Genomic DNA, 27,926 nt, shown 5'->3' with positions numbered 1-27,926 from the left:
TAAGGTACAATATTGAATGAATTTTCAAATGTAGTTACGCTACATATGCTAAACATGGCAGACTTGACGTGGACAGATCGCAGCACACACGGAGGTCGACGGAAACCTGATAGCCTAGATGTAAGATTAGGCGCCTACTGGCTGCTCTGCCAAGATGGGAATTACGGTGAGATATACATTTTTAGATACTTGAGTATGGCGTCAAATTACGGGGAAACTGTAGAAAGAAAAAGTAAAAAAAACTGGTCCTAAATGACTAAAACACGGTTAATGTCATTTATATAATTAGGGTTCCGTACCCAAAGGGTAAAAACGGGACCCTATTACTAAGACTCCACTGTCCGTCTGTCTGTCTGTCACCAGGCTGTATCTCATGAACCGTGATAGCTAGACAGTTGAAATTTTCACAGATAATGAATTGCTGTTGCCGCAGCGCTATAACAACAAATACTAAAAAGTACGCAACCCTCGGTGGGCGACTCCGACTCGCACTTGTCCGGTTTTTTTAGACGGATTTGTAGAAAATTTCAAGGAGTATTATTACGTATTCATATTTGAGTGACAAAAACTTCTCCACATTCTACTAAGATATTACTATTGGCCCTATTGGGTCAGTTTTGCACCTAACTGGTCATAACACTCGTAACTATACTGTAGCATACAAGAACCTCAGCTTCGTTAGTAGGATTCGAGTGTACTTTTTTTCAAAGAGACTAACTATTGATTTACGTTCCTATTTGCATTAATAAACCTGAAACAAATTATGTAGGTAGTAATTTTAACTCCCATGAGCCCATGAGAGAGGTATGACACTACAAGTATTGCTGCTACAATTTTTACAGGCTATTTAAAAATATAGGAAAACTGAATAGGTACCTGCTTAAAATATAGATATGTAAGGATAAACTCACTTTCTATCCGAACGTATTCCCGGTGATATCCTTATAAAAGTTACACCCGAGATTTATACAAAAGTAACATCCAACATACGTTCCTAATCATTTGCGAGAAAAAAAAAACAAAGCTATCTATATAACGTACACTAAACAGTGGTCAGACGGGCGGTATGATCCCCTGTCCCTTGGGCGGCACGCCCTAATTGCACGCGGCCTGCCTACAGAATCAGCCGATGTATTTAATTTTTAATACGACGTCTTACGTGACCTTAGTGAAATGCTTACGTGGGTCATATTGGACACGTTACCTTTTTTAGTTGAAGTGAGAGGGTGTTACGTGGTTGAATTCAATTCATACCACACAATTTGATTCAAACTATAGTTTAATGATTTGTTTTAGTGAATTTTGTACTAGTCCCACCGTCGATACTACAAATAGGACTACATACATTTATACAGGCTGACCTTAGCCATTGGACAAACCCTGAAACCCACGTAGGGTTACTTCTCAGGAATTCTTGTTCGACGTTCATATTTTTTTAATTAAAACAAAAGACAAAAAAACAAATTTTTAAACAAAAGTTATTTCCAATAATCGACAACAAAAAGAAACTTAATCATTTGCAGTGTTTTTGAGAATTGGTTCGAAAATGTGCGGCAAAGATGACATTTGTCAAAAGTCACAAGTCACAATCTTATTAGTGTCATAAATAAAAAAAATAAAAAAGGTAGAAGAAGGTTTCATACTATGTAATAGTATGGTAATAAAGCTAGCGTAAGAGCTTCTACCACATACAGGCTGCTCCAAAGTAAAAAATCGTTATTTGTTAATTTCTTCGTAACCGCTACATCGGTTGTTATGATACTTTGTATACTGGTTCTAAATACCCTAATGCATATGTACATTTCGGCTTTGTCCAATGGCTAAGGACACCCTGTATAAATCTAACTTAATAATAAGGAGTTCTTTAAGGTATGCGTCACCAAAGCAATTACGCCTCCCGGCATCAATCAGACGTCGAATACACAGAGCGGAAAAAGGAGCCGATTACCCGTGTTTACGCACAAAATAAAGTTTTCTTCTCATTGGCTCGCAGATAAAGCGGGGCAAAGATTAAAGTCGCGTCGTGTTTGCAGACGGCCCCCAACGGTGTAGATAGATGCAACAGATTTCGTAAAAAATACAGATATGCCATCTAGTTAAGAAACACATTCCAGAAAAATAAACCATCGTTAAAATTTCACAAAAAATTTGTAACGACACATTTTTGAGAGTTGCTTAAATGAAAATAACTAACTAGCCTATTATGAAAAAAACAACGCGCGCAAGCAACGAGCGCGGTAACGCTGCCAGCGTAATGGGGACATTTGAGCCAGGTACGATTCGTGACGGTTATTTTATTAAAACAAAAAAAAATTACAAAGCCTGCGTTGCGGATTTTTTACATGTAACTATATTATTTTTTAAGATTTTCTCAAATTCTGTATTTTATTTTTAATGTAGTGTGCACATTTTTATTGTTTTGTGTGAATAAATGTATTAAAAATTAAAAAAAAAAACAAAAAAAAACAAGGAAAACTATTTTTAACAATGGGTGATCCAGTTAGTAAGATCATAATACTAGATGTCGCTAGGCGCCTCCCTAAGGCGCATATAAGTGATATGGTGGGCATACATAGAAACGGATTGACTTGCATATACCTAAATGTATTATTAATTTTATAATTGTTTTGTTCTCCTAATTGTAAATAATTTTTGAATATGACGACGTACAATTACTACAAATAAAATATATTCTATTCTATTCTATTCTATTCATATTTGCCGTCATTGAGTGAAGTCTCGGTAGCTCAGTGAGCAGATCGAAGGGCTAATAGTGATCCAGTCGCGAGTTCGAGCCTCGCCCGAGACAGTGAACACTTTTCTTTTATTTCTAAGTTTTGTGGTATCGTTTGCAGATACTGCTTAATACAAAATTAATGACAAATTATGTATGTAAGTAGGGGTTTTCCGTGTTCTATTTAAGAGTGAAAGATCTGGTACAAATTGTTTTAATCTGTGCCTTAACTAACGCAAGAGACAACATTTGGCATGGCATCATAGCACTGTCGCATTTTTATCACCTGTCACCATGCCTGTCACGTTCCAAGAAGTATGTAAGTGCGAAAGTGACAGGCATAGTGACAGGCGATAAAAATTAAAGCATGCTGCCACCGCAGGAAAAGTTGCTTTATCACACTTATTCGCCTGAAGGTAATGACTTCTGTTAATGCTAATAATTGGATTGCTTGCGTGAGGTGAATTTCATTTACAATAATTGTTGTTTATGTTCTTTTACATTATAATATGTGATAACCTAATACATATATAACACAGAAACTACCTTGTAATTTTTTCTCTGTTAAAATCTTTTAATTTTCGAACACAAATTGATTAGTTATGTACCTACCAATTTTGATAGGTATTCTTGTTCTTATACTTTTTCCTGGTAATGACTTGGTCTTTATTATATGAATATTATGAATTACACATGAGAAACGGTAATTATCTGTACGTTGTTAGCGAAACAAAAGTATGTTTCGTGTATTTTTCTGTTAAATATACTGTTAGTATTGTTGAAAAGTAACAGTGAATAACGATTTCACAAACAAACAATACTCCTTTTATAATAGCGGCGTAATCCTCTCAATTCGAATTCCGTTCTAACATTACGTCTTTCAGTACACCAGGATTCTAGCATTGTCGGCAGCGGAGACAACGATCCTTGGCCCTGCATTCTAACAGCTTACTAGCATTCAAGTCAAAGGAACCAGTCTTAAATAATGGCAAAGAGGATATAATAAGATAGAGCGGTACTGTCATAGTAAATTTTGTAACCACTGTAAATTCACTGCCATCTATCGATATACTTTAAAACTAAAAATGAAGATTTATAAAAATACTTTAAAATGTATTTAAATATGGATATATTTTTATTTTATTTGCAATATTCATTTTTATATGATTTTGACCCATGTTCTTTCACTGATATGCGTTAAAATTATAAATAACAAACGAAACCGTCAACGCCCTCTATACGAGAGTAGGCCAAAACTAGTGGCGCCATCTGATCGAGAATCAAATTTTCGTGATTTTCGAGGCACGTTTTTTCCTTAGACTGTATCCATCTATTACGGAGTTATCTATCTTTGATAATGGATAAAAGGCTCACTGTTCAATGAAATCTGCCACCGGTTAGTGGCTGCTAATAATCGTTATTCATACCGCTTCCCTCTGGCGTAGCAAGAGACAAGTATTAGAGTAATAATGAATTCTAACTTTTCAGTGCCTAAAATATCGATTGCAGGTACCCTGTTCTGTTCAAGTAACAACTCTCTAGCTCTAATATACGTTTGACCAGGAGGAGTGCTAAGCTTTTGAAGATCTGGACACTAGATTTTATTGTAGTCAAATATGGCGCCGGCATTAGAGATTCTGTAGAGCACCTGTCAATTTTTTTTAATGAGTTACTTTTACGAGTTGATTACAGATGCTTTGCTAGGACCGGTCCTGGGGGCTTGCCAAGTGACAATCGTTGATAGAAATCGCCAATCGAAAGTGTTCAGTAATTCTAATGTATGACAATTATCACGTGACTTATTTTCGTTGCAACTGTTATCTTTTCTATCGACGTTTTTCGATGTAAGATTGTCATGTTGGCTAGGGACCCGAAACGCTTGGCTCCGCTCAGTTAGCGATGAAAACAACAATGCAGAGCCCTTTTCACAACCCACATACAATGAGATGTCAGTGTCAGCGTCTTATGAGAAAACATTTTTACGATGCGAGAAACCAAACTTTAAAAAGAAAGTTTGTGTTTTTTGACAGTAATGCGTTTATACAAACAATAAGACCTTATTTTTTGTAGAATTATATCTTTTTTCGTGAAATTCTGTCTTTGGCATTGAGAGTGATATGAATAGGTTGATTCTATTTTGTTAAATAAAAAGGTTGATTCTATTTTGGAAATGAAATAACTATGATTATCCATAACATAAAGTGACACAAGGTGAGGTAAAACGTGATTCTCACGAAGTTTATTGGGGTCCTTACCAAAAAGGTAATAAGGAACGCTTATGGTGGGAGTCTGACTGTCTGTGTGGCTCTATATCTCGGAAACTACTTAGTTTAATTGTTTTTTTTTCTTATTTTTATAGGTACCTACGGAATCATCTATCTTGCGTAGTTCGATACGCACTAGCCCGGCTTGGTCATATTAAACATATTAAACACTAGCTGTTACTAACGGCTTCGTTCGCGTGAATTTAGTATTTCCCGATACACCCCTTAAACCCCTATTTAATTCTATTACGGGATGAATTTTTAAAAGCACTGATATTAGTTTTCTTACTTTCTAAATAGGTATTTTGCTTTAAACGAATTTCAAGTCCCTACTAAGATTCCCGTTACAAACTTTCAATCCCCTTTTAACCCCCTTAAGGGAAGAATTTTTAGAAACGCTGGAATGACTTTTCTTGTGTTGTAATATAGTGCCTTCCTACGAAGTTTCAAGTCCCGCACTCGAAAAAATATTTGATTCCCATACAACCGTTCAACCCCTTTTTAACCCCCTTAGGGATTAAATTTCTCAAAATCTCTTGTACACATTATAATTGTAACCTGGTGTGCAAATTTCATCTTTCTTGCTTTTGTACATAGTTTCGGCTCTGCGTTGATGAATCAGTCAATCAGTTCACAGTCAGGACACACACATTGATATTAGAAGATAGATAGAAGATTACTTTCGTAAATAGGTACGTAAAAAATTGTGTATGAAATCATAAACCTGCCCATCATCTGGTGAAATGCGATATGTTTAAATTCGGGCCAGCATTAACGTTCATTTTAATGAAAAATTACTTAGCCCGTAATCGAACACTGGCACAAACAGAAGTTCTACGCATTTGATATAGCTTCGCATTTACTTAGTCCCTTATTGGATTTCCAAGAAAACAACAATGTCGATGTTGATGTATTTTATTCCAGCCGCTGTAAGATTTTAGTTCCATTTTTGTATCATTTAATTAAAAATGATTGTTATTCTGATTAGAATATGTGCAACTGAGGCACTTGTTTACAATTAGATTGTAGAGGTCGACCTAAGGATTTAGCAAAAGTGTCGGCCTATAAATTTTTGTCAACTGATATATTCGCGCGCACCGAGGGTTCCGTACTTTTTAGTATTTGTTGTTATAGCGGCAACAGAAATACATCATCTGTGAAAATTTCAACTCTCTAGCTATCACGGTTACGGTGTTAAGCCTACAGGTCAAGTTTTTGGCCAATCCAGTTTTTGAAATCTTTTCAAGAAATACATTTATTAAGTTTTAAGCTATGGAAACTTGGAAAGGCATCAGACTCGCGAGATCTATGTATATCCCACAGAGGCACTACTTAGTTCATTTTTTTCATGAGTAATAATAATAGCAGACAAGCTTTTCTTCTTATTATTATTACATATTTGTTTGATAGATACTACAAAGTGGCAATACTTATGTGACAGTACCGGAAGTATAAATAAATAAAAAAATACCGTAAGTTGTGTCTCGTTTTTATAGGCCATAAGAATCACTTGATACGACCTGTCAGGCAAAACTCTTCATTATCTATTATTGAAATTTATTTTGCCGGTGCCTCCCAGTGACATTTTTTTAAACAGCTGCTAGTTGGCAAAATTTTAATATTAGCCTTTTAACGAAGAGAAGCTACTTGACAACGAAATTGAATATTAAAATTGAGTCGAATTTATTTTAATAAATTAAAGCCACGAGTTAACTTGCCTTTTTCAAGTGCAGATTTAGAAAATATTTATTAATAAACTGGCTTCGGCAATGGAATAACGTAGAAGGGAGCTACTTTTTATGTCCAGGGGTTACATTGATAAAAAACTTCGTTTTGTCTCGCCTTTGAATATAACACGATTTCTGTAATCTTATGTAATACTGGTAAGTTTTCAACTCTTAAAAAAGTTTTAATTTTATTCCGTAATTTTTTGGAATAAACAAGACTGATATTTGCATTTATAGCCCTCAAATTTTTTAATTTGCAAATAGATCAAAGGGACCTCAATTCACGGTATTATCAGTTACAGTTACAGGTATTCAAATTGAGCTGCACTTAGCGTCTTAACAATAAAGCTGTGTTACGTTGATTTTGAACGGGGAGTAATTAAATAATCAGCCGTTTTTGAAACTAATCTGCAAAAAAACAGCTATTAAATCATTTGGACAGCATACAAAAATTTTGCTGGCAATAAATGAAAATCGAACTACAACTCTTGTTCAGCAAATAATTCACAATCGGTCAACATTATAATCAATATCGATCTGCCTCTGTTATTATTTAAATGTTTAATAATAGAGCTGCAAAATTATTATTTGGTCAGCAAGATTTCAAAATTGGTTGGTAGAAATAACATGTTTCTAAGCAATTTAATTGAGACGTATATGCAATATGCATTAAAGGAATGGTAATCTAATATAATAAGGTGGGTGACGTTTGATTTGAAGAATCGGCAGAGTTGCAGGTGGAGCAAAATTAGTCCACGTGACACGAGCAGCCAATCGTGTGCGTGCATTTCATTCGATGATTACTTGTTTGACACCAACTGCTAGGTACTAGAATTAAAGAAGAGGTGATAATTTTAAGTATTTATTTATTATAATCATTTCTATTGGGCTGTTTATTTTCGGACATAGGCCTCCTTCCTGTTCCACTCGTTCCTGTCGGCGGTTACTCGAGTCCAGAGGGCTTACCGCGAACCACGTTCGACGTGTTGCCTCTCTGTCGCACTTGTAAATCCGTACGTAAGTGTAACAGGAAGGCAACACGTCTAACGTGGTTCGTGGTAGGCCCTCATGCAGGTGATGCCCGCCTCGGCCACGATGTCGTCTCGCCAGCTTCGCCGCGGGCGGTACGCGTGCCGCGTGGAGCCGCTAGCCGCGCGGGTACCAGTAATACCAGTGCAGAATCTACTCTCTCTTCGGTCATGCGCTAGTTATGTTTATGTCTTTTTGCTTGAAATCAAAATCCATACTATCCAAAATAGCTTAATGCAAGAGTTTTTTGCCCGACGCAGTGAGTTCCTTAAAAGCCAATTTGAATATTGATATAAAGTTAAAGGTTGCCTGCACGAATATCTATATGGTTTACGCAATCCGTTTGAGCCTTTTTATTGAATATCGGAAACGTATTCGCGGCTGAAATGAGATCTTTTGATATTGTTTTAGAGGCCTCTTGTTCTTTCGCGTTTGAAGTTTGGGAAGAAATTTCTGTCAGTTTTTCCGTGGTTTTGGCGATGAGATTATGAGAAAATCTATTCTTTCCAAAACAAAACGTTTTTATAAAACGGCCTCGAATAATATGAGGAAAAGTCAAAAGAGATATAAATATTTTTAAGTGGTAGGTGTAATAACTAAACTATTAACAAGTTTGTTATTATTCTCCAAATGTATTAATATTTTAGCAGTGACGTAAGTACTCAATTAGTAATAACAACTTTAACATACCGATTTCTTCTTTACAGTGTACCTACATGTAGCTAAGTATAATATTGTTACATCATTATTATCGTTATATCACAGGATTACAACAAGAAAAGTCACAGACAGGACGTGACATGACAGGGCAACGTCAGAATCACATTCCCATTAGCAAAATTAATTAATAAAAGGGGCGATAATAAAAACAACTATGTATTTATGTACAACAAAGAACAACAGATAACGTGCAAAAGACGTTAATCAACGGCGCCTGTCCTCCGGGAAGAGTTTTCTGGATTTTCCCTTCATTTCCTTGAGGACATTCGTGTTTCCGAGGCTGGCAAACGTAAATATTATCAGATGATGACATTGCCGGCAAAAATGAGAGATGCAGAAAGATAGGTGGGAATTAAATCATGTTACTAATGCCGGCAGACTTGTTACACTAATGCATTTCATTTTTCATGCGTTTTAATTTCCGAGGCTGGGTAAACATTATTATTATAATGTAGGCATTATGTTATGTTATGTAGGCATGAATCTCAAGGGAAGCGCGAAAAAATAACAAGTTAACATGTGTTCGCGGCCGTAGTATAGTAACTGCATACAAAAAGGTTTACCATATTTCACGCTAGATGTCGCTGACCCGACCGTACAACTAGCTAACGATATTCTTATCGAATTTAGATACAATGTTCGAAAATTATTTTACAGTACGCAGTACACAGTCCTACCGCTCCAATGGCCTTAGTGCCATAGAGCCTGTCAGATTCAAAAAAAAATTACAGTACATATGGTGCTACTTTCTCGCACTAGTGCGTGAAAGAGCACTTTTCGTGCATATGTCGATGTCGAAAGTTTAAAGGGCCATATGTACTGTAAAACGTTGTACGATACACGTGCGAATAGGTAATTCGCAACTCGTGTCGTTTTAAAACACTCCCTGCGGTCGTGTTTTAATTTATCGCCATTCGTTTCGAATTTCCTCTTTTTCGCACTTGTATCGTGAATAACTATTGCAGTACATAATTATGGTGCTACTTTCTCGCACTAGTGCGTAAAGTGCACTTTTTGTGCATATGTCGAAAGTTTAAAGGGCCATATGTACTGTAAAACGTTGTACGATACAAGTGCGAATTAGGTAATTCGCAACCCGTGTCGATTTAAAACACTCCCTGCGGTCGTGTTTTAATGTATCGCCAAAAAAGGAGAACCACGAAATAAAACGGCAATGTTGAGAAATCCTGCAGTGGAAACAGAATCTCGTAAGAAAAACTTTTAAACACCTATGCGTATACTATTTATACTATTGCGTAAAATAAATGCGATATTTTTCAGAAAAGTTGACAAAATCTGACATGCAACACTGACTCTTTGTTTCGTGTAATATAAAGTAATACTTTGATATTGTTTGTAGTTCATTATTTCATAATAAAAGTGAACATATTGTTAATTGACCATTTGTAACATTTCTTTCCACGATAATAAGGTTTATTTTAGGGTTGGCGTTGCTTGCATAAATATTTGACAGATTGAGAAAAGATGAATGCGTTTCGTTGTATTATATTTTCTTATTCTGAGTACCTTTACATCTCTAACCTGTAAACCAAAATGCTAAATCAAGTGTTTTACTAAACTACGTATTTTAGGCATTTTGATAGTCGTTTGTAATTTAAACGTACGTAGAAAAACTAAATAATACTGCTCGATGATCTCCTTTACATATTGGTTTCTATAATTATGTTATCTTTAAGAATCGAATAGCCATTTTTATAATTTTTTTCAACACACTTGCTCAAAACGACGTTTTTATTCCACCGATTTTTAGCTCATAATCCTAGATATTAAATACAAGTGCTCTTTCAGTGTATTATTCCACTCGTGCTTTTTCATTATATTATCCGACTGAGTTAAGAAGGTAACTGATTGCTAATAATATGCATGGAAAGGGAGCCTTCTTTAATTGGTAGACTGGCGGGCACCGGCGCGCCCGACCGCCTGCACGGTGCACGGCCCCGCCGGCACGCCCGCCGCGCCGCCCGCGGCCGGGGCGAGGGGCGGCCGGCAGTATGACAGATGCAACACACAATACTAACTGTTTTAACTATTAAAATTTGATTAATATGAGTTTCTTTTTTTCTCGCAAGTGTGTTGAAAAACGTCGTATGAAACGCGTGTGCATTGGTCATTACACACATCGGCTTTATTATTGCGCGCTCGCTTACAGCTCGCGCGCACAATATCGCCTCGTGTGTAATGACCGACTTAGCACACTTGTATCATAATGTACTATTAGTACTTTGTAGGTATGTATGTAATTAGTTCGTAAGTTTTCTAACACAATGTATTATTAATATTGTCTTCGGTTACCGCGATAGTTACTCATGAAATAAAACTATGAAAACGGATTATATCGCGTATATTGAATTTATAATACATCCCGACGTTTCGAACTCTTTACAGCGTTCGTGGTCAACGGGTGACTGAGGAAAAATTACAAAATGCAAAAATACCCACATACTAAAATAATGAACAATCATAGACTACAAACTTTAAGGCTGGTTGTACATGCAAAATCGGTTCATAAGGCTAGTTATACACTATAATTATTTTTCAAGTAAAGATATATATATATACGCGATAAAAAAAAAAAAAAAAAAACTATGCCGGCTCCAACCCTACACCACGGACCCGAGAAGATTTAATTCCCTCCTAAATTGTAGGAGGGTATCCCAATATGGGACCGGCAACAAACTCGGCGGGACACATCTTTTCAAAACATCAGAATGTCCAGCATCATCCAACACTACGGTCTCACAGTCTATGTCTCGCTTGCTCCTTTATCAGGTGGACTACAGGATCCCAAGCTGGTGGTAGAGAAAAGCCATCTTCCCTATTAAAGTTTGGATATTTCTTAATCTCAATGGCCTCGCGCAGCATTCTGGGTATGTAACGCTTCTCCTTGGCAAGAACCAGAGGCTTATCAAACTTGATTGAGTGATTGGCTTTATCCATGACATGCTCACAGACAGCAGACCTAGGTCGACGGTGCTTGACATCAGCTATGTGTTCCTTCACCCGAGTGGAAATGCTCCGTTTCGTCTGCCCGACATATGATAGGCCACACTCACAGTCCAGCCTGTACACTCCTGCAGTCTGTAGAGGGGTATTGCATTTTACAGGCCTCAGGAATTGTGACATCTTCTTCATTGGCTTGAAATATGTTTTTATAGAAGCACGCTTCAAGATGTGGCTGATCCTGTCCGTGACCCCCCTGACAAAAGGCAGAATGGCAGGCCTGCGCTCAACTGTGGGGATCTTAATGTGGGACCTCTGGTTGACCCGCGGTATCCTGAGCTCGTTTGCCTGGAGCGCGCGCCTGGCATGCTGGAGCTCCGCGGCCAGATGCTGGTCATCACATATCCTCTGGGCTCTCTGAAACAAAGATTTGCCTACTGTAACAAGTTGACTGGGATGGTGATGCGATTTGCCATTTAAGTACCTATCAGTATGAGTAGGTTTCCTATACACAGTGCGACCTAGGGTGTTATCAGGATTTCTTTTTACCAATACATCTAAGAAGATCTTTTTTTTTATCGCGTATATATATATATCTTTACTTGAAAAATAATTATAGTGTATAACTAGCCTTATGAACCGATTTTGCATGTACAACCAGCCTTAAAGTTTGTAGTCTATGATTGTTCATTATTTTAGTATGTGGGTATTTTTGCATTTTGTAATTTTTCCTCAGTCACCCGTTGACCACGAACGCTGTAAAGAGTTCGAAACGTCGGGATGTATTATAAATTCAATATACGCGATATAATCCGTTTTCATAGTTTTATTTCACAATGTATTATTGTTAAATAAATAAATAAAATAAAATGAATGAATATTATCGTGCCGCATTAACGTCAATTCAAGTTCAAATCTAATTATACAGAATAGAATAGAATAGACTATCTTTATTTTGCTTAAAAATGTGGTACAAGAGATGTTATAAAATATATCGTGGTCACACACATTCCACCAGAAACTGGCATGCAAATTTTAAAGTACCTAAATATTAAAAGAAAGCATGCAACGGTACGCATTTAGAGTACTTAAAACTGATATTCTTACAAAATAAAGGAATAAATTATATCGGGTACATACCTGTGTTATTTTGTTGTTGTTGAAATCAATTGATATATTCCACTACTCCGATTTTTGATGCATCAAAGTCGCAAATTGTAAGCCGTCGTTGCCAGCTCTCTACTTGTTTAGCGTATTTGACCGTGCAGCAGCCAATGGGGCGTGGGGCGCGCGTCATTTGTTTCAGTGTCACAAATCGCCCCCTCGACAAATGGACAGAGTGCTTCCAAATAAACGCGTTTCAAATCTATCTGTTTCGTCTTTCAGTGTAAATAAAGGTGCAGTTCAAAGAAATGTAGAGATGTACGGTAAACGTGAGACAAAACGTGGTTATTTAATATATGTATACAGTTGGGGAATGAGCTGAAAGCCTGCAGGGAATGGCCGAACCTCGCTTGTTTCTCATTGGTATTTGAAAACTATTTAATTTACCTGTAATACTTGTTGTCTAATCAATCTTTTTAATTTAAGATTAGTAGTTAAGTTAAATATTACATGTGTTTTTTTTTATAAAAATAAACAGTTTAAATTTTAAATTTTTTTTTTTTTTTTTAACTAGGATATTATGTTACAGTAGGGTAAAAAAATATTATCCTAAGTTTAAACGTGTAAAATATTGTCGCGTAGATTTCTTTTCCTTAAGAGCTCTTTCTCTCTCTTTCTCACTCTCCATGGTTTTCTAACTCGTAACTATGCTGTATTTAATTGTTAAGTCACTCAATTTAATAATTTTTTATCACTAGGTCTTCACAGGTATTCACATCATCACAAAGTTAGACGAACTTCACAAAGTACATTACATTACAAGCATAGAGTAACTTATACTAGAGCGGTACTGTCATAGTAAATTTTGTAACCCCAGTAAATTCACTGCCATCTGTCGACACACTTTAAAACTAAAAATAAATATTTATAAAAATACGATAAAATGTATTTAAATATGGATAAATGATTTATTTATTTGCATTAATTATTTTTATGATTTTGACCCATGTTCTTTCACTGATATGCGTTAAAATTGTTAAATAACAAACGAAACCGTCAACGCCATCTATACGACAGTAAGCCAAAGCTAGTAGCGCCCTCTGAACGAGAATCAAATTTTCTTGATTTTCGAGGGACGTTTTTTCCTCCATCTATTACGGAGTTATATCTATCTTTGATTACAAGTAAGAACAACGTTACACAAACAGCGCTAGATAATAGTAAGTACAACTTTGTCTGAAGCACGTTGCTATTTCAAAGACAGATAAAAGTTACGTAGGTAAATCTCACCTTCATAAAAATGCCTAATAAAATGCTAAATATAATTTTGAAACAATGTAGCGAAAATGTTGAGGTAACCTAATTGTCCATGAAACAAAAATGTACGCAATGTAAATTAAGGCTATGGTCTTCATAGATGTTCTGGGCTTGGTGAAGTATATATTTTGTTATATTATATATCTAACTTGTGGAGATAAAACTATTCGCGACTGCAAGTGTTGGTAGCGATTCTTCTGTCAAAATTTTTAAAACTCCTCATTTTTACGACTCGGCGCTTAAAAAACTTCCAACTTATTTATGATCCGAGTCAAGCCCTTAAATCTTTTTTTAGCGCAACTCAAAAGGACTCGAGGGGTCTCTATTATTTCCCATATAGTTTCAAGTCATAATGTATTGTTTGTCCACATTTTCTTTAGTCATAATTTGGTTTTTTAGAAACGCGTAATTTTTCAGGATTGCCATAAAACATACCTAACCTAACCTATCTATAGGATAACCTGAGGAAAATCCTGAAAAGCTAACGGTTTCAGAATTATGACTAATGATAATATGACAATCATTACATTATGACTTTATTATGAATTATGTCAAACAAAGGGACCCCGGACTCGAGACCTCGAATAAAGACTCAAGTCATAATTTTATGTGAAGTCAGCATTGTTTTCAATTGTTGGTGTTGATTCTTCTTGTAAATAAAAAATAAATTCTCTGAAGAGGACTCAAGTCTCTACAAAAGACTCGGGTCTCTAACAAGTTGAAAATAACTCGAGTTTCGACTTATGTCATCAAGCTTACTATACTTATTAACCTATCAAATTAGCTGATGCCTTTACAGATACTGGAAAGCAATATGTATACTACATACAGTACATACCTATACGAGGCCTGGACGTTAGTGAGATGACGATAACTCATTGCTGGTGTCCTACGTTATTACCTACATATAATATGAGTCTCACCTGATTATCCACCTGGTTTCTGAGCTTAAGAGCCAACAGGAGTGGTCATTTCTCCATACAAACGTACTCGACTGTTTTCTCCGTGGTTTTTGAAGCTAGAGGAATGATTTTTTCAACACAGATTAATATTGTCAATATCTGTGTCGGTGTGTTTTGCTTTTTTTGATATTTTTGTTTTTTAAGGCGCTAGAGCCCTTCAAACATGGCCAAAAATGGCCTCACTGACTATGCCGCAATGAGAGGCGTGGTATTCAAAACTGATATCAATTAGCCAAAAAATCAAAACAGTCCGACACAGACAATTTCATAATCATTTAGATTTCCAAATTTGCTTACGATTGGTTAAGTTTTGGAGGAGGAAACAGTCGAGTACAAAACCTCGATTTTTGAGATTTTTACGCAGGATTTTTCGCCTAAGCTGCAGTTGTCCTTATCGTACTAATTTTAGGGGCGGGGTCAAGTTTTTAAATACGTACACAGACAGAAAAGTGATGGGCAATAGTCGATAAACTAGTGATGTGATAAGATCGATAAACCATAACAAAGTCGCGATTTGCCTCTTAGTAGGCGAAGTAAGTAAAGTGAGTATGCACTTTGGCCTCAGGGGATATCGTTTAATACTATTTATTATTCCTTGGTTCATACAAAGCTGAGCTGACGCACTAGCTACGAGATTAAGTCCTGGCTACCCCCCAAAAAGGAAGGGGAAAAGTCGGCTTCTGCGGTCCAGTTTGCCTCTATTTCTACCTATCTGTTGCTATGAGATCAAATTTGGTATACATTTTGTGTAAATTAGGGACGAATAATTTATTTTAGAAATAATAGTTTCACATTTTCATACACAAATCTGAATATATGAACGAAACATTAAAATAAAATAAATATTTAAAGGTCGCTCCCAAACAACAATCGTGATTTTTTTTGCCGTTTTTTGCGTAATGGTACGAAACCCTTCGTGCGCGAGTCCGACTCACACTTGGCCGTTTTTTGTTAATAGCTTTTGAACTTTTTTTATGTGGGAATAAACGCTTCGAATACATTTTTCTAGACATCATTCCGAATCCAATGAGGTATCATACGTATTTTTAGGAATTAGTATCTCTATTAGTGGCAGCCGTACAAACCCAATTTCAATGAAAAACCGCAAATCGATGTACAGGTTAGCCGTTTGGCACACGCATACTAAGAGGTCAAAACAAAATTTTTGACCCGCAGTTCCTAAAAAAACCCTTTTTTTTTGTAAATTAAAACAAATAGAATTTTCAAAACATACCAAGTTTGGGGTCAAGTTAAAGGGTTAAAGAGGTATTTCCCGTTGGATATATGGATATTACGTATCATTGTATGATTAATATGTACCGTATCTGCAGTACAGTTCCATAAGTCTCGTAAAATAATTATTGAAGTAGGTTGTGTCACTTTGTATTTAAAAAAAAAACTAAATAAAATTATTTTTAAAATTGCTTTTTTGGGGATCGATATGAGGATATCACGTATCATTTGTGGTATATTGTACAAAAAAAAAATCAGCCATATCGTAACTGGAGGAGCCCAAACTTGGTATGTTTAGAAAATTCTTTTTGTTTCAATTTAAGAAAAACCGGCCAAGTGCGAGTCGGACTCGCGTTCCAAAGGTTCTGTACATTACAAAATTTAAACAATGTATTTTTTATGTGAAACGTGAGTAAAATGTCTTTAAAAAACCCGTAGGGGTGGGATCAAAAACTAAGTAATTAAGTCCGACTCACGCTTGACTGCAATTTCCTATAGGTTTTCCTGTAATCTTTTGGTAAAGATCTATTTTGTGTATTATTTTAAAAATTTTAGACCCAGTAGTTTCGGAGATAAAGGGGGGGAATGGTAATTTTTTGCCTATTTTCTTGAATAACTTCTAAATTGTTTATCCTAAATTATAAAAAAATGTATTAGAGATTCTCACAATGAGCTCTTTCATTTGATATATAACACGATATAGTTTGAAATACTTTATTTTTAATTTTCTCATTTACCCCCCAAAAGTGGCCCCCATGTTTAAAATTCATTTGTTTACGTTACATGTCCGTCTTTGCGTCACAAACTTACATATGTATACCAAATTTTAACTTAATTGGTCCAGTAGTTTCGGAGAAAATAGGCTGTGACAGACGGACACACAGACAGACAGACGCACGATCCTATAAGGGTTCCGTTTTTGAGGTACGGAACCCTAAAACTGGCTAAAATATAATGGTGTGGTATATTTTCAGAATCGCTTCAAAAAGCCCTTTCGTATGATAGATAAGAGAAGAATACGATAGGTGTAAAAAAAAAATATATGAAAAAAAGGTTTCAGCACTCCCTCCTAAGGGAATTTTTTTAGGAACTGCGGGTCAAAAATTTTGTTTTGACCTCTAGTATACGTGTACCAAACGGGTAACCTGTACATCGATTTGCGGTTTTTTTATGCGAACAGCTTACACTATATTTTTCACCACCTTGAACGTTCTGTAGACTAGACTATTGTCCCAAATTGGGGTTTCATATTTATTCCGACCAAAATTAGCTCTTCAAACATTTTTATCAAAATCTGACTCATAAATAAAAAAACGGACAATTCATAAAACTGTATAATTACATCAAAGTAAGAAATATCACATGTCACATGTTTCTTTGTTATGATATTTTATCTAACCTGAGGCTATTTTTTCTATTCCACGTAGCCGGAGAGCGCCAAATTTGTTTTTAATCACACTTGCTCGAAAAGATCTTATTCTATGCAGGTGTACTGAAGGGAAAAGGCCTATATTGTTCCCGCGGGAGTTATAGCTTTCTTTTTTAATTAGGTATGTCACTAATTCATACGAACCAAGTAAGTTATAAGTAAAATACTTTGTTTAAAGTCAAGGTAAGGGAGTTTTACTTTTAAAATACTCACGACTATAATTTAATATTTTTGTCTATATTTAAAAATATTTAATTGGATTAATTTAACAGCCGTTATCTTGTATGTTTTTATACAACAATGTTTTCTTGTATGTCCATGTTATGTTATGTTTTTTTACTCTTCTGTACCTCGAAATGTTAATTAGATTGCAGGTTGTAGAAGGATATTGAATTCAGTTACTTAAAATCAAGGAGTTAATCACAATAACAGGGAATAAGCAAACGCTTAGTGGTGGTAGCGAGCGAACGAGTTATAATCGAAGAATAAAGTAAGGAAAGAACTGGGTGGTGTGTGGCGTGGTATGTGGTATGCATAGCTATAGCGTAGCGGGCCGGCCAGCGGAGGCCGGCGAGGAGCGCAAAATGCGTGCGCGTCTGTGTGCGTGCACCACACACACTGGGATAGTCCCTCGCTACGCGGTACCGCCCCCGTCAGAGCGACGGCAATATTCAACTTGAAATCTCAAAATTAAACCCGGGCTCACCTCCTGTTGGCTCTTAATAGTCGCCTCCATACCTCCTCTTATAGCGACCCCATTCCTCACACTAAGCTTACCTTAAGTTCATATTAGCCATCAACAATTTCCTCGGATCACTGTTCACTGAATACTGATTTACGTTGGTGACAATTTACAGGACACCTTATCATTCTAATAACACCATAAGAAAGTCCTTGTATCGATCCCAAAGAAAATATCACTCTCTCCGTAGATTTGTTCGCACACAACCATCTTTCTTATTGTCGTTCGGGCGTCTACCCTCTCGTCTTCACCTAAAAAATCACAATAACCTAGAAACGGTTATTTAACTTAAACGTGACTACTAGCGCCATCTACTCCACGACGTTGGCAAGTATCTGCCAACTGGTTCGCGATATTCGCGACAACTTAATTATAAGAGTCTGAAGGAGTCTTATAGCAGAGAGCTCAAAGGATTCGAGTTTTTACCAACACTAGCTTGCATTCAGTCGTAGAATGAAAATTAAGACACTGCGTAGTAATATTGTAATATTATAATTGTCCAGAGAGCTGCAAAATTGTATTGGATACATTATGAATAAATTCATTAAAACAAATAATATCTATAGTTACGTGCGATCTTATTGAGAAAGAAGCACTACACACTTTTTTTGCTGGTTTACTTACGCATCAATTTTGTATGAAATAGGTAATCGGACAGTGCTTCGGATACGGTGTGCCGTATCTCGAATTGACACGGCATAATAACCCGTCCCCGTCCGTTCAAGTCCACGAGTCGTCCATTCGTCGGCGGCGCTGCCATCTATAGTTTTAATTGGCAGTCGTACATCTACCGGGGACAGACGGGTTGATGAGGGCAATTCTCTGCAGTCTATCTTGTTGACTGTCTATCTTGTTGAGGCGGCGGCCAAAAGTGGAACCATTAAAAATAAACATGCTGATAAGACCTTAATTACATTATCTAGTATACATTCCTAGAGACACATCCCCACTCCATTTACCTCATTTGCTAACGTTAGTACCGACAAACAGGCAATCGAAATTAGGTCTTCACTCAGCGTACGAATCATTTGTCGACGCCTTCAATTTACTTATTTTAAACTTGTAGTAAAAGCAATGGATTATGATAATTCAGGTAAGAATGTTTTAACCTAGTATATATTTAAGATAGTTTACGTTAGTTTATTATATTTAATTATAGCTCAAACGTAACACCTTTTTTGAAGCAAATTTTTGTAGATTTTAGAATTCAAAAGCTATTTTGAAATATTTCCAAGTCCGTCCAAACCTTTGTTTTAATTTTAATCATTTAAATATATATTAAAAAATATGTGCAAAACTTACAGTACGAAATGAGGTCTGTTGTTTCTGCGGCGCCATGTTGATTATTACTAATTAATTTACAATGCCACTTGTGTGGATTATTTTTTGCTATAATAAAGGATGGTAGATCGACATATTTATAACATTTATTATATTAAGTAATAAAGTGAACCCGCTAGATTTTTTAATGTTTCATGTATCACGGGTGTTACAATGTCAAGATAAGGATAAATAAAATTAATTTTGATGATTAGTAAAAACCAGTTTTCAACAAGGGACTTTGTAAAAACTAGTTTTGACTGGAAAATCCCAATTTTACTTGTTTTCACCGAGGCCTTACGGAAATCTTGTTTTAGCTAGTGAAAAACGCGTATTCACTGAGGCCGTACGGAAAACTAGTTTAACTAGGTAAAACGCGTTTTCTCTAAATTTTGATAGGCAGCTTTTAAATGTTGCATATCATAGGCAGGTTTTAAAAGGTAAATTATTCAACGCACTAAATACTTATAAATAAGAATATATGTTATAAGACACCGTGGTTTCCGTACCGAACCTTACATTCTTTTGTTCGTTGTTGTGTGTCGTCTTCGGGTTTCCGTAAACTGAATCCAGCATCGGAAAAGTTTCCATAATTTTTCTTTTATTACAAAATCGTGTATCATTCATTCCTTCAAATCTCTCGAGGGTAAATGGCCGTGTCATTTACAGAAACTGAGTAATGAATTCAACTTTATGAACTTTTAATTATCACTGCAATGACTTCTCTACGGGAACCGAACAACGAAAACAATACCAAATCCATTCAATTATATAAAACTTTTAATTAATATTAATAGGGTCTCACTTTCAAATCTAAAGAATACTGCAGATTAAAAGTTCTTAGAAATCAACGTTATCCACAGCTGTGGGCTGAATTAATGTGAAAACAATAAAGAGTCAGGGAGTCCGAAAATGGATGATGAGCGGCGAGGCGAAGAGCCGCGAATAAAAATTAATTCCAAATGGTTATTAGTGGCCGCGAACAAAAGCAGAGCGGTGTGAGTGAGCGAAGCTGCAATAAACGTCACGGCAAGAGAGATAGGAAATTAAACGCAACTAAAGCGAAGTCGGTCGTGCGACATCTGGGGGAGGAAGTTTGGGGGAAGCCCATTCAACGAGACTTAAAAAAAACTAAATTAAGTCCGGACGCCTGATTCTGTTTACTCTGTACTATGCCCTGTGAGCGACAGGTTAAAAAAGTGCCGCTTTTGTTTCTGGTGTGCTTTTTTCGTTTTGTTTATCAAGCTTCATTGGAACTTACGAAATAAACGCGGAGAACAAACTAATGATTTATTAGCATATGACAATATATCTATTAGGTACCTTGTAAGATTGTAACTATGTCATACATAAGTAAACTAAATTCTAATAATATTCCTAAATTTAATACTAGTAGCTATCTTGAAGTCCAAGTTAAACGTTGCTTATTGTAATTGTATCGTTCTCAGGGTACAATGTATCTCAAAAAAAATTAAATTATTTACTAATTAGCTGTAACGTAGGTAAGCACATAATTTAAAATTAAACGCTTATTGTCAGTAGTAGTAATTAATTAACTAAGTATTAAAGAAATCCTGGTGTACAAACTTAACGGTTCGATGCAAACTACACACGATGTAAAACGAGCTAAGATTTTGCAGTCAAGATCAAATATGAAGTGCTGAATCCCCTTTGTTATTCTAGCCTTTGGAACGGTAGCATTTGCTAACCCAATTTCACCTGACTTTTCGATGGCAGGCCGAAAAGTCGAAAACTGAATGCCAATTCGTTACTGCCGACCTAGGTTAAAACTCCCTTTGTTATTGCGAGTAACGTATGGAGATACGAGTGGTCCGTAAGTAAGTTGCAATGTTAGTATGTATCCACTTACCTTTGGGAAGGGGTTCTATGACAATTTTGACGGCGTCCACTGCCATCAGTGTTGAGCAGAGCCAGACTAAAAGCATAGCGCCGGGCGCTCGCAAACACGCTTCCATCGTGATTCTGGGTCAGTCTACGTGTTCCACATTGTATAAACCTAGAACAATAAAAGAAATCTGTTAGAAAATAGTTTCATGTAAACACAATATCAGCAGCGGCATTACAACTGAGACCCCGGTTTTGATTTAATATTGTTTTGAAATTAGTCGCAGTGAATGTACCTATCTAATGTTAAAATCAATATCAAATTATGATCGGTTTTATGAAGTTACAATGTTACGGTTTCTGACTGGACATGCGATGCTGAGAAAAAATCATTGGAAAACTAGAAAATCATACATTTTCACGACTTTCCTTTTTGAGCTTTGTCTTAAAATTGAATATTACACGGAAATCATAGCAGTAACTTTCGATAATGTGATTACAAATACATACATATCTTTAAATTGTAATAACAATACATATGGTTATTAATAAGAGTTGGGGATATAACTAGATTAATATATATGTTATTGAAGTCAATTAGATTAAATAAAATTTAAATTTGTTTTAAAGAAATAATAACATGACACAGTGTCGCAATGTCAAAGAAGAATGCAAGACGTTTGAATGTTTTCCGACAAAAAGATCCAATCTCCGTTATAAATCCAATCCTTCAACTTTGCTAAAGTGAGTTCGCCTAATATCTAGCGCCTTTGCATTTATGAATAATAACTGGAAAAAGTTAAACTCTGAAATCCGCCTCCATCTGAATACTGTAGAATTCGAAAGATAACGTGCCAAAAGAAAAAAAGGCTTTCTTTTTTATTCCTCTCCGTGTTTATTCTCGCCGGGAAGTTTCTGAGGTGGATTAAGATTGTCTCTCAATTCCATCGGATTATTTAAGTAATTTCAGTTTCGTATAATCTTTTCCAAATTAGTATTTTTTTGACAGATAATTTTGCAGACTAGGAATTTTTATTTTCTTTATTTAGAATAAATAGTATAAATACCATGAAGATTTTAAAAGAAAAATTATATTTAGGACAGTGTATGTGGCATATGTTAGCTAGCAAAGTGATTTAACTGCTTTGGCCTTTTTGGTACTTAACTCAAATGGTGTGAGAACGACTCCTCCGGACCTTGATTAGATCGCGGATTCGAGTACCGTTGTAAGCGATGTTTCTTTTATTTTTTCTTTAATTTGTTACTGTAATTTTAAACATTTGTAACGTAACTAAAATATTTCGACAATGTGGTTTCCTCAATACTACGTATACACAGGATAAAATTATTGTTTTAATATTTAACTTGGGCAAAGTTGGGCACCCGCTGGTGAAGTTAGTATTCCTTACGGTACATATCTCATATTTCATACAGGAACATATTTTAAGCAAAGACAATGTAGATTGCTTGAAATTTCCTCGCACATCCCTACGTCACGTGCAAATTCAACTAAAGTGAATACACATTCAAGAGAAATTAAGCAAATGCGTGTACCTTAAGGCTAGTAATAATAGATGGTTTGGAATGCTGGGGTAAGCTGCAGTAATTGCAATGTGCATCATTAGTACTGCACTATACAGAGGTCGGGATATTCGCAAAGGTATACGCAAATTTGGGTACTTGCCATATTTATGCATATTTATGAGTCTAGTGCATTGAATTCTTGGATCTATCTATAGGTATTTCTTCTCATTAAATTATATTTATTTGTTGATTTGAGACTAATACGAGCTGATGCACGTACGTGATTTTATTTAATTGCTTATTTTAAAGAACCTCATGTAATGTACCTATGAGAAAAATATATCACGGCACAAAACACACTAACACACGTAGGTAATCGCTTCAATTAGGAAAATGAATTAGAAGTTCGTACTTCGGCTTTACAGAAACATTGCCATATCACAGGGTAAGTTTCTAAATATTACTAGTGGCTGAAACATGCATAATATCAATGCATGCATTATTATTATATGCCTTAATATTTTTAATAGGCCAGTACCAGTAGCTTATTTAGAGTATCTAAAAAAAGCGTAATAGGTAAAAAAAAATACTTGTTATATGTAGTTACCTACTTAAGTAAAATAAATTTGTAATACACTTATAATACCTATGTTTATGCTTCTTATGTATTATGTAATACATAAATTAAAATTAAAGACAAGAAAAGTAGTTTACAAAAAAAAAACAAAAAAAACATACAACCGAATTGATAACCTCCTCCTTTTAAAATATTGAAGTCGGTTAAAAATGAAGCGTCATGGTGCTGATTTACAGGTTAACCAGAAAAACAAGAGGTTGCCTGGGGAGAAGTATTGTTCGGGCATTGTTATCTTTTTAATATGAGAGTATCCCGTTTCGGAGCAAATTCGGAGGTAGATTCAACACCTCTGACTGTCGATCACTTCGGCTCGGGCGCGGCCTGCAACGCATGTTCCTCTGTGTGTTAATATTTCTAAAATTCGGTATTTCGTGGTGTTTGCGAACAATGGGAACCTAGGACCAGCTGAGTTATCGAAGGGGTGGGGGGAGGGGGGTTATGTTCGTACTTGTGTAATAGTTGTGATCGTCACGAATAAATGTCTTTTATCTTTTATACGTGAACAAGTATGCTTTTAAAGCACCTAACACGAAAAGTAACATTCAAATTGTTTAGAAAGGAATATTAAACGAAGAAGAAAGGCATTATGTAAGAGATTAGACATGGACGATGTGAAGAAAAACGTAGTTATGTCAGGCTATTACGGTGTTTATATACACACACACCGTTTTATACTGTCCATAAAAATAAATAAATTATCTGCGAGTACCGTTATGTTATTCAGCACTTTTTCTATCTAGTATATTCCGTTTAGTTTTAGTATCTAGTATGACTATTGAGCTGAGATATGATTTATTGAGCTTATTGTGTGGCAAATTTGGTTTCTTTACCATATTAATAAAATATCATATCTTAACCTATCGTAGTTAATAATTATTACTTTATTTTAATACACTCTATCCCATAAAATCGATAGTATAATAATACTGTAATAATATTATGATGAGAAATATCATCATACGGTTACTACATCGTATGATCGATTAATAGTTTCAGGTAATAGGTAGGTAGGCCATTTACGTACTACTAGTAAAATTATAGTCTATATGCGCTTACGTTTGGACGTCGACGCATCATCGCAATGAATGCACCGTTGCTATGCTACTAGTATTTAGCCTTTTCCGTATAGGCTTAATACTGATGCGTTCATAGTCCAGTACAAAATGATTTATGAATACTAAGGTCGGTTGGAGGATTATAGGCTGGAAACTAGACTTAATGTCAAGGCACGGCTCAATATAACGCAAGGCAATTAGTGTGAAACGGAATTAGTAATGCCCATCGGACGTATCGTATCGTGTTATTTCCACTTCGTCGTAGTCACAACATTAATAGACGAACGATTATCCGTACATAGTTAAAAATATGGATTTATCGGCTATGGTGGATTTATAAAGGGAATTGTGAATATACTGCTAATCGGTAATGTGCTGCTGAATTATTTCCATGGGTATGAAGTTATTGTTAGTCTAATATATTATCGCTGTTTTATTTTGAGGCCCTTCCTGTTTTTTTTTGACGGACCTGTTAATTATTAATAGTAAATCCTTATGTGTAGTGACCGCTACAATCGTCTTATTTATGTTAATTTATATCAGTTTGTTTCATAAAGCTTTTCTTCGTGTGTTCATAAATGTAGAGATGACAGAAAAATATCAAACATCAAATACTTAATGAATACCCTACCCTACCCGACCTTACCCTATCTGTACCACACCGAGTACTGGCCTCCGCAATACAGGCTTGCCTCGTGCGGGGACCACCGAAACCGATTTTGCATCGCATGTTAAGATAAGTTTCTTACATAGTAAATTAGTGAATAAGCCTGTAAATATAGGTTACTTAATAAGTTTATTGTACCTACTTATATTAAATAAATATTTCTTCATTTTTTTTTCAATTATTTTTTAATAAGCAGAAACGTCTCAGAACGATGCTATTAAGCTTAGAATAAATTTAAAAGTGGAAAAATTACTGCCTTGGGTGAGACTTGAACTCACAGCCTCTGGATCGATACTCCAGCGCTCTGCCAACTGAGCCACCAAGACCTCATCCATTATAGTCAGCAAATCTTCCCACTATATGGGTCTAGGGGACCGTAGCGACATCTACCGTAAGAGCCTAACACTTCTTAAACAGCCACCGTAGTTCCAAGTCATATTACCCATTTTAACAAGTCTAACCCAAGGCAGTAATTTTTCCAGTTTTAAATTTATTCTAAATAAATAATGCTCGACATGCGGCATATTATTACTACTATCAAACTACTATTAATCATGTTATAAGAATAAATGTAGTTCCCAAAGGGTAAAAACGGGACCCTATTACTAAGACTCCGCTGTCTGTCTGTCTGTCTGTCACCAGGCTGTATCTCATGAACCGTGATAGCTAGACTCGCACTTGGCCGGTTTCTTTATTTTACTTTTTTTAGGTTTTCGTTCGGTCGTTTGACAACTGGCACGCGACTGATTTTACGGAGTTATTTTGTTATTTTATAGTACCTCATTGACAAAATTTGGATAAAATTGACATCAGGGTTTTAGGCCTCTTTTACCTGTTCGAAAAAAAGGTATATTTGTCCTCAAATACTAATCTGGAACATTGCGGCCAGGGCTCGATGAAGACACTATTCGGAACTAAAAATCGAAGGAAAAAAAGGTTTTCGTTTATAGTGTGATTTTTTTACGGCAAAGATACATGATCAAGTTTAAAAATAAAGTATTTCCAGGATGATTGTATGTTAGATACGGATTTTAAAACTACCTACAAATAGTCTGTCCGACAATTTTACACTTTGAATTTGGCACCTCTTGCTGATAATGAGGAAAAATGTGCCATTTTCAACCAAAAGGGTACTTATTGTCGCTTGTCAGTAAGGCGCTATTTCCATATAGCTTCAATTAGAAATCAACCTTATAGACAACCGACAATGTGGTACCGTTTGGTTGATAAGGTTGATTTCTAAGCATATTCTCATAAGAAGGTAGTCCTTCTTATGAAAATATGTTTCCCACCACAATACGGGCAAGATAATTAAATATAGGTCATTCAGCATAGTAATTCTAATAATTTCTCAATATTTGGTATTGGTATAACTTGATATTTCATCTGTGTAACATCCGTGTTTTCTTTTACTTCCAGTACTTTATTTTCAGTATCGTGTACATCCTACATACCTTCGTCTGGCAGTAGGTTTGTAAAAAGCAGGTAGATGTGTATAGCCTATACACTATAGGTGTGACCTGTTTTGGTGGACTTAAAGATAAGATAACAAAAAAAACAGGTTTTTTTTATTACAACCCGAACCACGCCTTCCAAATTAGCTCTTTTTAATTAAAAATGTTTAGAGTAGTCAATGCACCTATCGGCTCAGCCTCGGTGCTTAGTTGCGCATGTAAAGGTTGGCGTAGACTGAGACCTAAGGCGCGGGCGTGGTCGCCACCTGATTAAGACGAAAGTGGAGGACCCGCGCGAAATCGCCTTTTCACACAAACGTAGTCCTCATTTCCCTCTCTAGATATTAACATTATTGAAAATATTTAGACACAATTTGTTGTATATCAACCACAGCTATGCCGCTACGTTTGATTTTACGAATTTTTAATTATTAAAAGTGTTAGGAGCATTTAAACATTTGTATGAAATCTGTTTTACGCTCCTAATTTTTACAATAATCAAAAAAATCGAAAAAAGTCAAACGTAGGGGCATAGCTGTGGTTGATAATTATAAAAATACATAAAAATGTAAAAATATTCTCCATAATTTCAATATCCAGAGAAGAAAATGGGGACTACGTTTGTATGGAGAAGGAGCCGTCCTCTTTCCTCTTAAGGCATCAAAGATGCCACCCTGAGCCCGTCTCGTAATTATTTGGCCTTTGCAGTAACGCTTTGAGGCGACGAATATCTACACGAAAGTACGAGTATAGAGTACTACAAGTGACGGGAATCAGCTAGGTACTTTTGGCATACTGGGTATTTTTGATACTTCGTAAATGCTCCGTGAATAAATATGTTTGTTATGAGAATTAACTTATAATTGCTATGGCAAAGTACGTATGTATGTTTAGTTAGTTAAGGGTAAATAACTACATGTACAAGTTTGACTTATTCCAAAGGATTAAAGGAAAAATTACGTATGTTTACAAATTTAAAAAATACAATTATTTTGATAGTATAAATAATAAAATTGCTGTATATATAGTTAAAAAATTTAACGTTAGTTCCTTAGGTATCGCCAAATTTCAAAATAACAAGCTATTAAAATGTTAATAATTTTACGTTATATCTTGATTTAGTTCCATTGGATTAATGTACAAAAAATAAATACAAAACTAATATTTATTCTTACATAAGTGACTTACTTTACCATTTATTC

The 27,926-nt window shown here is 35.6% G+C and overlaps 1 protein-coding gene across 2 annotated transcripts in view; it reads right to left on the bottom strand.

The window, feature by feature from the left end:
- Positions 1-27,926, bottom strand: part of LOC134747854 (semaphorin-2A) — a 422,795-nt gene that overhangs the window by 163,399 nt on the left and 231,470 nt on the right. For both annotated transcript variants that reach the window (XM_063682505.1, XM_063682507.1), the window contains one exon: positions 21,413-21,559. In XM_063682505.1, coding sequence (XP_063538575.1) covers positions 21,413-21,518 — 106 coding nt within the window. In that variant the 5' untranslated portion in view covers positions 21,519-21,559. The remainder of the gene's footprint in view (positions 1-21,412; positions 21,560-27,926) is intronic.

Source organism: Cydia strobilella, chromosome 15 (assembly GCF_947568885.1).
Source record: "Cydia strobilella chromosome 15, ilCydStro3.1, whole genome shotgun sequence".
NCBI lineage: Eukaryota > Metazoa > Arthropoda > Insecta > Lepidoptera > Tortricidae > Cydia > Cydia strobilella.
Note: the sequence above shows the minus strand (reverse complement) of the source record. Positions and strands in the feature narration are given on the sequence as shown.